The following is a 14,892-nucleotide window of genomic DNA, read 5'->3' on the forward strand; positions in this document are numbered from 1 at the left end:
TCTACTGATTTGTGAAGGGTTCTGCATAGTTAAGGAAATCAGTTGTTGACTGCAAAAATATTTTCTTTAATGTTAAATAACCAAAAAACAAAATTACAGAATCATCAGCCCCTATTCCAAATGTTCTGGTCTTCCTTTCAGTGGGAATGTCAGTACAGTTGTAGTGGTGATGGCTAATAGATCTGGTATGAAGTCAAAGCAATGCTTTAGTATCATCTGCAAAATCACATCTTTGAAGACTGAAACCAAGAGCCATATGAAAATCTGGTGTTCCAACAGAATATAATCCCTACAATAAATTTTAGCCCCTGGAAACAGAAGCGAAGGTAGCAAAATCTGAGGGTTTACAAATTCTAATTTAAATTCCAAAGCTATATTGAAAGAGACAATGTCAATACAATCCAGAGCTGTTGTTACCCATGATGAGATAACTGAGATGATAGGAACGAGTGTCTTCCATTTCAGTGGAGATAAATGTTGACTTCTTAGTGCTCCTTGGTATGTACATAGTCCCAGTGTATACTTACTTTTGAACACTGCTAGGATTTTTTTTTTTCCTTTTCATCCACTCTAAGCACTTGCTAGTCATCATTTGACATCACTTGACTGTCCTTGAAAGTAATAGGTAATGTTAATTTCTTATTCGAACAGCAAAAAGAATTGCAACTGCTGTAGTGGTTCTCTTTATGTGGACTCAGCTCTGTAGTGGTGTAGCATTTCAAAAGCAATACAAGATGCTGGATTTGCACACGTGCCCTGTGGTATTGTTTATGTTCAGTAGTTAGTGGGCTTCTGGAAAAAGTGCATTTGGTTTCAGCACCTTAAAAATCAAAGCCACTAGTGGTCACTTTTCTCATTCTTCCATGGATTCAGACACCTTGTTAGATATGTAGGAGTGCAAATAAAAAAGAAGCAATGTTCAGCTAAAAGTTAATCCATTGCCATTCAAGTCAAGGGTAACGTTCCCACTGTCATAAATAGTGCAGCATTTAGCCCTGCAAATAGTATTGTAACTCCTTACTAGACTGAAAAAGACTGTGCATTAATTCTGCCAAGGAACTATCCAAATGATCAAATCATTAAGGCTACGATTTAGTCACGGAGGTCATGGCAGTCACAGATTCCGTGACTTTACCAGACCTCTGTGATATCTAGGGCCTCAGGAGATGGAGGTGGGACTGTGCGCCGCTGCTCTGCAACTGGGGCTGTCTGGAACCAGGACCCTGCAGCCCCAGTCCTGTGGCTTCCGCCAGGGCCTGCAACCGGGGCCGTGCGCCCCAGCCCCATGGTGTCGCAGGGTTGGCAGGGGCTGCAGCTGGGGCCACACACTCTAGTCTTGCAGCGTCCTTGGGCTTCGTGGGAGTCTGCAGCTGGGACCGCACACCCCAGCCCCGTGGCATCCCAGGCTTGGCAGGGGCTGCAGCCATGGCCATGAGTCCCAGCCCCTCAGCTTTCCCCAGGGATTGCACTAGGGGCTATGTGCCCCCCTCACAGCTTCCCAGGGCCAAGTGCCCCTTAGCCCCCTGGCTGTGCTGGGCTTCTGGAGGCTGCAGCTGAGGCCACGCACCTCTTTTCCGCAGCTGCGGCCAGCTCTGGAGCGGGGACTGTGTGCCCCCCATGGCTGCGCCCCCCCTCCACTGCAGCTGCTGGCGGGGGGGCTTGTCCTGTCAATCTCCCCGCATGGGAATCCATTCCTCCCCCCACCTAGTCCTTCCCCCAGGTTATTTTTAGTAAAGTCACAGACAAGTCACAGGCTCCGTGAATTTTTGTTTATTGCCTGTGACCTGTCCGTAACTTTTTACTAAAAATAACTGTGATAAAATCTTAGCCTTGCAAACATCAAACACACACAATGTCCTGAGGACTACTGAACCAGTAACAATGACCAATGCTGATGGCATCACACCAGGAATTGTGCAGTGAAGTTCCCAAATCTGGCTGAATCCTGCAAATCAGTAAATCTCTGGGGCCGCCCTCTGGGTGGCGCCAGGAAGGGTCAGGACATGCACTTCTTCATGTGTCAATGGAGAGTTGAAGAGCAAGTGTTCTGGGGTATTTTTATCCATCCTGGAGACAAGGCCAAAGAGCCTGCAATGCCACTTTTGAATATAACGAGCAACTGAAGGAAGGCCAGATCTCTGCAATATTATGACATTTCGTACAAAGTCAACCCCCTTCATGCTCAAGATTTGGCACTAGGGTGACCAGATGTCCCAATTTTATAGGGGCAGTCCCGATATTCATGGCTTTTTCTTATATAGACCCCTGTTACCCCCTGTACCCCATCCTGATTTTTCACACTTGCTATCTGGTCACACTATTTGGCACTGACAGCACATATGGAATGCCTCTAGTCACCCCAACGCTGTGTGTAAGTGGGTCCAAGTTTCTGACCCATATAGCAATACATGTGGTACACAAGTTTGACCAATCCTGAGCTTTGTCTCATTGCAAAGATGTTGCTGTATCCATAAGTGAGACATGGACTTTGTGCAGGAGGCGTTGAGACCTATTCGTCAAAGAAAGTCCAGTTTGCTGTGACCGTTTGAACTCTGCTTGCAGCTGAGGTTGATTAACTCATCAGTGCTCTCCACGGTACTCAACCCCACCTGCAGCAGGGCTTCTGGTGGCCCAGCTCCAAAGTTCTGTACCTTGGTCTACTGCCATGAGACGTTCAACCCCTAATGTAGGTGGTGTCCTGCAGACCTTGAAGGATGGGGCTGAAATTATCTGACTTCTCCACAAGCAAAGCAGTGTCGTTGGCCTAGTCTTGGTCAGTGAATGCTTCTCGACCAACCTTGATTCTAATGTGTGGAGTGGCAAGTCCTAATATCCAGTTGATGGTTGACAGAATAGTGCTGGGGTGAGAATGCATCCTTGCTGCACACCGCAGGTTGTGTAGAAATGTGGCAAAAGTCACGAACCCACATGTACTCTCGCACCAGTTCCAGTGTAAATATCCTGCACCTGATAGAACATCTGGAACACCAATTCCTTTCAATGTGAACCAAAGTGCCGAAACTATTCTTTTGCTGCCTACCGTGGAATTTAAACTGAGCATGGCGTATACCTGCTTTGTTTCACAAGAGCTACATCTTTTGAGTCAGCTTGATTAAGTCATGTTGAAGCACTAATGAAGACTCTTGAGCATTATTTGGCTCTTATAAAACAAAATTCTGATCAATTAAGTGCAAATGAATTGGCACTAGCATACGCATCTGAACGCAATCCAGTTACAGAAAGCTGAAACAGGATGATCAATGGCAGCAATGCCTTTCTGAAGCATTCCTCGAGGTTTGATTCAAAGCCTTACACAGCTTTCAGATGGAGTGTCAGAAGCAAAAAAAAAATCATGTGGGAATTCAGAAAGTGTAATCATGCATGCAGGCCAGAACTGCTGTCACAGCGCGAGCTGCTTCTTATAGAAGCATTGACACAGTAAGCACCCACAGCAGCAGTTTCTAGTCTTTTCAGTCTTTCACAGCACCACGTCGATCACAAAGGGGGCTGGTGGCAGGATGGGGCTTTTATCAAGCCAGGATTGTTAATTTATCATGGAAAAGGAAGAGGTTAGAGGAGAGTCTTCAGAGAAGCATTTACAATTATAAAAGGGAGAGTGACAACTGATCAGTTCCTACATTTTTAAGCTGTTTTAAAATTATATTTGCTGGATGAAAATAATGGCAGGTAAATTTTTGAACAAAAAAAAAAGAAAGAAATCATAGGAGTGGAGATATGTCTGCAGGGTTTGTATCTGTTCTTCTGGCAGTGTCTGGTGCTACTTTAAGTTGTTGGGTCCTGGCCTGTGGAGATTTTGCTTCTGATGATGAGCTTGGAGAGGTTGGGGGTAATAAACTGGCTCAGGTTACAGCAGCCTCCAGGATGCTCTAAAATGGATTTAGGGCCAAGCAGGGTATCAGTGAGTCACTTCTTGATAGTCCTCTACTCCCATTTACTTCACTCAGTTTAAATTGGATGCAGCAGACAATCTGGCCCATTATATGCACTTGTAAAGCGCCCATCATCATAACAGCTAGGTGCCATCATGTAAATTAAGCAGGACCACCACAATCATCCGAGAAAAGGGAATAAGTATAAACAAGATATAGAAAGTGACTACTGTGGCTCTTTTGGGTAATGCTGATCAGTAATTTAGTTCCTGAACCACTGTAATCTAAGTATCACTGATCTATGAGATCGGGCTCAGTCCCACAGAGCTTTCATGGGCCAGCAGCCAGGGCTTGGAAACTGGAATTTCCATGGGACAGGCAGGTTAGGAAATACTACTGACACTGAGCCAGATTTTCCACTTAAATCAATTAGAATGGGTAGGGTGTATGTTACTGCAGCATACGGCCCATTGCGTATATGCTGCATGTGAAATTTATAAAGAGCTATAATTTTTTCTTTGAAAACTCAACTAAATGAAACAACTAATAATTCAGCCCAACTCTGTCCCAGCAAATCAACATATTATGAAGGTATGCTATATATTAAAAAAAAGTACCCATGCATGGGTAGATAAGAGGGAAATACACATGCAAAAGACATTTACTTCCTGTGGCAAATATATGGCAAAACACTCTATGAAAGGAGAAATGTTAATGAAAATATATGATCAGTGTAGAGTTAAATTTACTTTATATTATAAAGAACATATCTGTTTGGTGGAGACATTTGATGTACTTTATCATAAGTGAATCTGATTGCATCCTGAATCAAATGAACAGAGAAAGTGTGAGACTTTGTGCGCATGTACGTGGGTAGAGGAGAGCAGAGACAACAGGAATGGGGCACAGAGAGAGACAGAGCAATCATCTCTTATATTAAGGTGAAGGTCCTACTTACAGTTAATAAATGAATAATAGATGTGTTAATACATAATTGAATAATTATTAGAGAGTCCAAAATTTTGCTTACCAGCATGGCTTATAACCACCTACAATACCTTCTACTAATATGCTTATAATGGTCTATAAAACAACGTACTCATGTATGTAATGTGCTAACAACATCTACCATTGATTAACCTTGCATATGTAGAATCTTAGTATGAAGTACGATTGCTGTACTTAAGGGTTCTGGGGATTTGCTCCAGTTCCAGCCACTGATGCAACTTTACCCATCAACACTATGGATTTACAATGGTAAAGCTGCAATTTGCACTAGTGGATCTCACCTCTGCCAAACCTTGGGGTAAATATCAACAGTGCAAATAACACTAAGCCACATGAAGGGGGTGTACCAGCGTAGCTATGCAGATTGCTGGAATCAGGGGAGATCTATGTGTAGACGAAGTTTTCTTCACAGAGCTGTGGTGGCACTATGTCAAAAAAAGCTCAGAGTATTCATTTGAATTTAAAAATTTATTATCTCCTAGGCCTGCACATCTTGTTTTTACTGTCTGCAAGTACTTCAGTAACAAAGTGTTACTCTAATTAATACTTGTGGAAAGGGATTATCAAGCTTGCATGTGTGATCTCTTAGCACTGGACAGGATATTTGTAATGAGATAGTACAATATTTGACACAGCAGGGGGTGGGAGAACTGCCTGGCTCCCCCATCACAGTTATGACATATACAAGAGAAATGTTGATATATATTCAAATAGTTAATAATGTGTTAGTATATGGGTAGGGCCTACCAAATTCATGACCATGAAAAATGCATCATGGACTGTGAAATCTGGTCTCCCCCCATGAAATTTGGTCTTTTGTGTTCTTTTACCCTATACTATACAGATTTCACGGGGTAGAACAGTGTTTCTCAAATTGGGGGTCCTGAACCAAAAGGGAGTTGCGGGGGAGGAGGGGGTCGCAAGGTTATTTTAGGGGGTTCATGGTACTGCCACCCTTACTTCTGTACTGCCTTCAGAGTTGGGCGGCCAGAGAATGGTGGCTGCTGACTGAGGTCCCAGCTCTGCAGGCAGCAGCGCAGAAGTAAGGGTGGCAATACCATACCATGCCATCCTTACTTCTGTGCTGCTGCTGGTGGCGGCTCTGCCTTCAGAGCTGGGCTCCCGGCCAGCAGCCACCGCCTTCCAGCTGCCCAGCTCTGAAGGCCGGGCCGCCCCCATCAACAGTGCAGAAGTAAGGAAAGGAGTACCGCAACCCCCCCTACAATAACCTTGTGACCGCTCCACAACTCCTTTTTGGGTCAGGATCCCTACAATTACAACACTGTGAAATTTCACATTTAAATAGCTGAAATAATGAAATTTACAATTTTAAAAATCCCATGACTGTGAAATTGACCAAAATGGACTGTGAATTTGGTACGGTCCTATAAATGGCATTCAAGCATATGTAGCAACTAAAAAGAGAGCTCAGTTTCGAATATAAAGAATCAGTTACAGCAAACTCTTTGTGATCAATCCAAAGAGTTAAAAAAAATGTGAGAAAAAAATATTGTGAGGTAATTTCAACCTACAAGTGCATTTGAGGAAATTGCCATGTGAATCAGGACAAACCAACTAAATTTGCTGAGTAAATCACGTGAAGGATATTCATTCAGCTCTAGTTTAAAGCAGATTATGATGCCAAGAAAAATATGTATAAGGGTTTACTCATGTATATTTCGCTGTGGCAATAAGAGGGTTAGAACTCAGATCCTCCTGCTTCAAAAGACCAAGCCTCCAAAATGAATCTCTGTATCATTGTTACCAGGATAAAAGCTATGGAACACAGGTGAGTAGTTTGGATACTCTGCAGAGGGGTGGTGGTGAAATATACACTAGCCAATTCATTGCAATGTGGTTCTTACATTTTTAAATCCTCTGTAAAGCACTTGAAGTTCCCTCTTTGTGAAATTGGTTTGTGCTTCAAGCTGTTCCAGTCCTTCTGGACGATAGCACACCGTGGTCAGCTCTAATTCATCTTCAATTTTATCTAAAAGAAAAGACATGGAAATATTTACTTTGATTGCTACCTTTGCTATATTGAAGCGATGGACAGGTCAAATAACTGGAATATTGATGTATCTCGAGAACAAAAAGAAGAGAGAAAAACTAACATGGAGTTTCTCTATACAACTGGTTTCAATCCTTTAAAAGCAAAATTAAAACTAAAGAGTAGAGCAATACCCCAAATTACTTATTGAGAGGTAAATATTTAGTATTCTGCTCCCAGGGCAGAAATTGATGACATGAATAGGAGGACAAGTAGCTAATCACAGTTCCACTAAAGAATGGTGGAAGTTACCTGTTTAAATACCTGCACAATGCAAAGGAGTAATCCTTCTAGGGTGCTAGTCTTAAAGAAGAGCATGCAAGCATCAGTGGTAAGTGACAGGGCAGACATGCTTAAACATATTATACAAAGACATGACATTACACTGAGTGGAAACAGAAAGAAACTCTCTCTCTTTTGTACAGTATCAAAAGAGCTTGAAGTGTTAAGGGCATTATGGATCACATTCATTCCAGGTGTAATTCAGGTTAAGTCCAATGGAGCTACATCCAGGAGGAATTTGGCCCTATGCTTACATGGCCTTTTGGGGGAAATAGGTAAGCCATGAAGTGCCCATGTGGATTTGGTGTAAACGTTTTTTTCTTGCGAAAGTACATAGATTTGGACACATGCATACATCCTTCCACCCAAATCCTCCCATGTGCCTTGTAGATTATAGAAATCTCATTTCACTAGCAGTGCCAAAAAAGCATAGATATGAACAGAGGGTTACTGTATGCCAGTCTGAGATTATCAAAAATACTCCTGAAGCCAGATGTGACTATTCATCACAGCTGTCCCAAAAGCCCCAATCCTCCCTAAGCCATGAACCTACACCACCTCTAAGGTATAAAGGTCAGTGAGCACTTCCAGTATGAACTCACTTTCAGAAAAATGTCATCTATACTAGACCTTCAATGACTGTCGTACACACTTATGGCAAAACTACTCAGTTCATATCCTGTAAAAATCAACTGGGTTACTATGTGAATTATGGTTGATTCCTGCTCAAATGCACAGGGAAATGATAAACTAATTGTCAAGTATGAGTTTGAGAAAGAAAATTCTCCTGGTCTACACTGGAGCTTTGAGCAGAGATCAGCCCTTTAAACCTTGCTGGTTAATCCTACGTGTTAGATTCCTTGTGAATTTAAACTGGCCTCAGAGCATGGGGGAATCTTTCCACCCTCTATGTCTGTGTTCTTCAGAAGTCAGAATCTGTGGGTGCTGAATTTTAAAGTATTCAAATCCAGGTCCAAATTTTGGAGTGTGGGCCCATCTCCAGTCTAATCTATCAACAGCAGATCATTACAGAAAATGCACAGTAGGGGTGATCCAATGCTTTTAACTATGCTTTTTTCATGGCTTTCCCACTATAATAGTATGTACACATAGTTTTAATGGCTGGGTTAATGGCATCTATGGAAAAGATCAAGTAAGCTTTGACTATTTGTTTTTAACCTAATCTCCTCTTGGACCATGAGTTTTACTGGCATTATCGGGCGTGATGGCAATTTGCATAGACATACCCAAACTAGCTTTAATCTAGCTTGCTCATGTCATGGAATAGAGAAGCTGCAGTGGCACACGCTTCAGTGCGAGCTAGCCCCATGAGTAATTACCCAAGGTTCTGCAGAGGCATGTGTAGCTGCCGCTAAATGCATACTGCCACAGCTTCACTGCTCTGGGACCCAAACTAGTGAGATTAAAGCTAGCACAGGTATGTCTACCTGAGCTGCAATCACACCCTGTATTCTAGTCAAGACATACACATACTCCTAGTCAATAAAAACAGGGCAATAAGGAATAGGCTTAAGGTACAGAAGAGAAAATTTAGCCTAAACATTGGTATATGTATAACTCTTCAAACAGCTCAGTAGTGGAACGAACTGATATGGGGAGTTTTTAAATGCTATCAGACTTGACACTCACCCACGCATCAGCAATAATAAAATCAGTCCTGCCAAAATGAGGGGGCATGGACTTGAATGAACTTTGAAAAGCCATATCAAAGAGACTGTGCATTTTGATACAGGAAGCACTACAAGACTCTTACTAGTTATTTCTACAGGTCACTAGATGCCACAACCTAGAATATTCTTATTCCTGACTGGAAAAGAGGAATTTGAATATCTCTACTGTGGTTTCCTCTTTCTCTCTTTTTCCATTAACTGAGTATTCACGCTGCATGGATCTAGTAATCAACCCCAATCTGAAAACTGACAATCACATCTCCAGTCCATGTCATTATGAAATATGTATAATCAATAGCCAAGTACTTCTCCCTCCCCCTCCCCCCAAAACACACACAGCACCTCCACAATGTGTGTTCAGCAGAAGAAATTTCAGGCTGATCACCAGTATGCTTCGAAATATGATAATCATTTTTTGGGATTGTGTAGATTAATTAAGATGAATGCCACTGCACACAGTTACAAAATTTGTCTAATGGGGATTTTTAGCACTCAACTTCAGATAATTTTAATTGTAACACTACAGCAGGGAAACATCTTGTCAAAGGGATCCTCAGTGACTGACAGGGAGTAAAGGCAAAGGGAATCAGTTATAAGGTTAGTTAGATCGAGAACAGCATATTTGATTAGTGATCTAGAAAAATGAGAGGCAGTAGCAGAAAGGAAACTGTGAGGAGAGAGCAATGGTCTGCAGAAGTGGATGAAATAGTGAAGGGGAAAAAGAGGTTGGGACCATCAGCAGAGGGAGACAGAGTCCTGAAAAGGAGAAGAGCGAAGAGATGCCACTAAAGACGACTGAGAGGAGAGAGTCTGGAAGAAAGAGATACTGTTAGAAGGAAGAGTAGGGGGCTGGAGAAGAAAGTAAAAAAGAAGGGACTGTGAGATGAGGAGAAAGACAGGGGTCTTTGAAAAAAGGATGGGTGGGGAGGAAGATGTCCTAAGATGAAAGGGTGGAATATGGGGGAGGAAGGAGGGAGGGAAAAAAGGAGTGTAGTGGAGAAAAAGGTCTTAGAGAGGGAAGGAGAAGATAAATGGGAAACAGAAAGAAAGAGAATATCAGTCATCAATGGATCCAACCTAGGGAGACCCACCTCTAGTCTGAACATGATTTCTCATAAGTAAAAGGTATAATTTGCCTTGAAATAAATTAATTAAAAACTTTACATTTTCAATCTGCCCAAACATTTCCAGGTTCTCTTCTGCTCAGAACAATCAACCAGCTTGTACCTGTCACAGTCAGCTGTGTCCCTCCTCCCCCTCCCATGTTTTAATAAACTGTGCAGCACAAAGACAATATTTAGGATTAAGCATTGCTCACTCTCTCCCTTACTGAATTCACATTCTCTGAACTTATCTCCTTTAGCACTGCTCACCTTCCACACACTTTTCTGTGACCTCTCATGGGTCAACATTCTGGTAGTATTGCCTATTGATTTGATCTAATCTAAGGTATTTATAGTGTCGCTCAATGTAGAATCTAGGTGAAAAATGCAGGTGGAAGATAAGTACAAACAATTAATTTGACTCTACTTTTGCCCATCGAGGATTTGACTAATTCAACTTGACTTTTAAAGATTAATTTTTCCTGCATCTCCGAGATCTTGCATGTCTTACTCCATGACAGGCAGTGCTAAAATCCAATGAGGTGTTTGAATTCAGGCCCTTTAATTTAAATGCGAGGCTGTAGGTATTTTCCACAAGGGGCTCTCACCTGTGGAATATGCTTCTCCCACCTTGGTTCTCCAGAGTCTGCTTTAGGGTTACTGAAAATTCAGAAGGACAGAACCTGGAATGCTTATGGATCAAAGTACTAACTGATAAATCACAAGATGGGGTACCAGTAGGGGTGTGCAATAGACACTATAGCAGAGAAGGGAACAGAATGAGCAGCTCTGTAAACAGTATAGACAGTAAAACAGTTCTATAAACAGTGCTCTTTTGAACATTATTTGAAAATATACCAATTAGATGATGTGCATACTAGGATATAAGAGAACTGTATAAATACAATGACTGTACCCTGAATTATTTTTCAGAACTAATGGAGAACTAGGAATGTACCAGAAAATTATGAAAACTAAATCTAGTGCCAATCTTCCTCAAAAATAAAACTAAAAAATCCTACACTTAATATCATTTGCAAATCTCATTTTGATTCCCAATAAAACAATAAAACAAATATTGAAAGAGAAAAAATAACACAATGCTTAGAAGTCAAAGGAATGATAACTTTACTGGCAATAGAAGTTAGTCTCACTGGATCCAATTCCCTACTGTTTCACACCTTGTGTTGTCATTTACACCTTTGCAAAAGAAGTGAAAAAATGCTATGAAGTCAGGATGGTAGCCTTTTACAACCCCTTGGCACAGCTGTAAATGACTTCAGCAAGATTTAAGGCAGGCTCATTGGAAAGCAATTTTCAGGTTGATTCATTCTTTTTGGAAGACTGATACCATTTATAAGATTACGTATTCACAGTATCACTGGTTTTTCCATTGTTAGACAAAGAGATTCCTAAAAGAGTATTTGGTATTCATATTCTAAAAATAACAAACAACAATTAAAGGGAAAGATCTGGCAGACTTTACTTATGCAAAACTTCATTTGTAGCCGCATGTTTGTTTTAAACAAATAAGGTCTAAAGGCCTGGATATTAAAAAACTTATTTCTTTTGCTTATGCAGCCATATTTTGTATGAACTGAAGAATGAATACCAGCAGCCCAGCTATTAAAAATATTCCCGTATCAAAGAATACCTGATAAACACAATATTTCAGTAGTGGCATGCTACATTTTGATAAACCCCAGCCTCATTCAATGGGAATATCAGAGTGTTGTTCATCTATTTCAGCCTGTCTTGCATTCACAGATTCTTTCAAATTCACAACCTTTGGTCCCAGAGGACAGATGTTTTCTTATTAAAAATCAGGTAGACTTTTGCTGTATATAACAACTTCTCCACTCCCTACGCTAAGAAATACACAAGGTGTGAAACAGCAGGGAATTGGATCCAGTTGGAAGGGACCTCAAGAGGTCATCTAGTCCAGTCCCCTGCACTTATGTTGCTCAACTTCCCTAAAAAAATTTTTAAACAAATTCCAGGACTAAGGTTAGGGAAAATAAGAATCTATCCCTTTTAAAACACATTCTTTTCTACATTCAGGAATTGGTATCTCTCACTCAAGTCTATGATGAAAACTGTATGAGCTATCACTTTCACATTCTACTTACTCATCCTGCACTAGATGACCTCTTGAGATCCATTTCATCCCTGTATTTCTATAATTTCTATGATCTTTTCCTTCAGGAAGCATTTAGAAACTTAACCAAAACAAATGTGACCAAGAAGATGGCCACAAAGAAATAGAATCAACTATTTTCAAATAGATACGTTCTGAAAATGGCAGACAGTAATTCTCATAGTAAAATCCATCCAGAGTATGTGCTATATCCTAATAATAATAATCCACTTCTCCTTTGGTGAGGATTTGAACATTTGGGTTCATCCTACTACCTACCAACAAGGTGTTATTCCGACAGGACAGCAAGCGTCATTTCACAGAATCACACTGTATACAGCAAACACAGAAAAGACCTACTGTGTTATTTTCCCTTTGTCACTTCAAAGCTGATGTCCGGTCTGGTTTTTAAAGGACCAAAATGATGCAGTCTCCAAACACTCCCCGTGTGAGTAACTATTCCCCACTCCAATGGATCTCACAATTAGGAATTTTTTTTCTGATATACATTTGTTATTTACATTTGAACTTTGCTCAATTGGATCCCATTTTTCATAGTTGTTTCCACCTGTAGCTTTATAAACTCCTCCTCTCCCTTTTTAAAGATCTGTAGGGATGTTGTGCACTTATATGCAGGCAGCCAATGAGAGCCGTGTTAGTGATAGTAATATAGTATTTAGGCCTGTTTATTTGCCTGAGATAGAATTTTGAGGTTTTTCAAATATAATTGTTTGTGCCTTATATCCTTAACATATGTGAACAAGGAACAAAGACACAGTGTGTTGCTTCTTCCTACAACCAGATGGGTTTTTTAGTATAATAAATAAAAGATAAGAAATAGAGCTAAAATGTTGCTGGATACATGGTGGGAGTTTAATATACAACTGCCTCGACTCATTTCCCAAGACAAGGTTAAGCAAACAGTTGGGAGGGGCGAGGTAAAAGAAACACTAAAAGCCAAAGAAAAAGTAGCCTTGGCCAGGACACAACCTCCCTCCCTACCCCTCCCATGGGGTACAAAAAAGGTGGTACTGAAGCCTCCAGACTCAAGACCTTCCAAAATGGAACATGACCATCAACTGTAAGGGGTGGTACCAGGGGCGGGCACTACCGGTATAATTAAGTCTGCTAAGAAGGAGGAGGGGAAAAGGAAAAGCTCTATTGGTGTACAGAGCTGTGGTTATGCTTCCTTGTTAACTCCAACAGACATTGCATTTTCTGCACTTTGGACTCTGGCCTTCTGCTTTCTGTCTGCATGACAAGAACCCAGGGAGGGCAGCGGAGGCATAACAAGCTGCAAAATGAGTATTCAAGAACAGAATTTGGCCTTCATTGTTCATACTCTTCAAAATTCTGGCAGTGTTTTCAAATTCTTGCAGTGTTTTCACAGCTTTTTTTAGTCATCGCTTAGTTCTTTTCAGTCATTTCTGTCAGTTTCTCCAGGCCTTTATTCCTTCATTTCTCTCCGGATTAATCAAGATTTTCCTGAATCTGATCACGGTAATCTCAATATCCTTATTTGTGATACAATGCTCCTGCACATAGTGTAAAAATCACATTGTCTTTATTAAATATATTGCAATCTCCTCCAATTTGCTATCCACTATCACACATCAGCTCAGTCTTTTCCTGAGTCACGGCTTTTCAAGTACGGCTCTGTGTATAGAAATTGGGTGTGATTGACCCTCAGATGTACAAAGCTGCATTTTTCTTACGCTGAATCTCACTTTTTAGTGATGTGTGACCATAAGAGTGTCTCGCAAGGTTTCTCTCAATATTTATTCCATCATGTTACTGGAGACTAAATGCCAGGAGTGATTTTATTTAAATAAAAAGTTCAGTAACACAGTTGCTCTTTTCCAATCCTCTAGTGTATCATTGGTTCTTCAGGACTTTTAAATAAATAATTGCCAGTGGTTTAATAATGTCATTAGCTAATTATTTTGTTAGCCCAGCGATATCTATCATGCAGACTTGATGATTTATTCATCTTTCCCACTCATTCCCATACCTTATTTTTAGAACAGCAGCTATATCGACAAAGTTTTCCTTTCTTCCTAATTGCCCATACATCTTTTTTATTTTTTTCTGGTTAAAATAAGATTTTTAACAAGCAGGTAGTTCATCCATTTTGGACGTGTCGCTGGCATGGTCTCTCTCCTCATTGGGCCTACTTTCCCTCCAAATGGAGTTTTAAAAGCCTTACTTGTTCTCCTTATTTCGTTTGGTTAGCATTAACTAAATGTGCTTCTATTTTAGTCCTTATGTTTTCCACACAAGCCTTGATTAACTAAGATAACTAACCTTGTCTGGTTCCTTCCAACTTTGTCCCTTTGTAGTACAGCTTTTCTCGTACTTCCAGGTCTTCAATAAATTGCTCATGGAGCCATACTGGCCACTTTTGGTTTCATGTTTTTCAGTGGTAACATAATTTCTTGTAATTTAATTCTCATGTTTGTCTGAACATGCTCCAGTCATCTACCACACTCATGGAATTGAATATGTCCTCTTATAGCACCTGCTTCACTTTTGTACCTACACACATACTTAGCTTCAGGGATAGACACACATAAGTATTTGTTGAGGGACTAGGATAGCTGTAGAATAGTCTACTGAATTCTTACTCTTTCAAGTGTTCAGTGAATCCATTTCTTAATACTGTTTCTCGACAGGAATTTGTGGTCACTGTGTACTCTCAAATTCTCAGCCAGTTCCTCTCTATCGGTAAAAA

At 40.8% G+C, this 14,892-nt stretch overlaps 1 protein-coding gene across 3 annotated transcripts in view; it reads right to left on the reverse strand.

The window, feature by feature from the left end:
- Positions 1-14,892, reverse strand: part of KCNIP1 (potassium voltage-gated channel interacting protein 1) — a 117,643-nt gene that overhangs the window by 26,591 nt on the left and 76,160 nt on the right. For all 3 annotated transcript variants that reach the window (XM_065409061.1, XM_065409062.1, XM_065409064.1), the window contains one exon: positions 6,764-6,888. In XM_065409061.1, the coding sequence (XP_065265133.1) occupies positions 6,764-6,888 (125 nt within the window). The remainder of the gene's footprint in view (positions 1-6,763; positions 6,889-14,892) is intronic.

The sequence above is a fragment of the Emys orbicularis genome, chromosome 8, assembly GCF_028017835.1.
Source record: "Emys orbicularis isolate rEmyOrb1 chromosome 8, rEmyOrb1.hap1, whole genome shotgun sequence".
Lineage (NCBI taxonomy): Eukaryota > Metazoa > Chordata > Testudines > Emydidae > Emys > Emys orbicularis.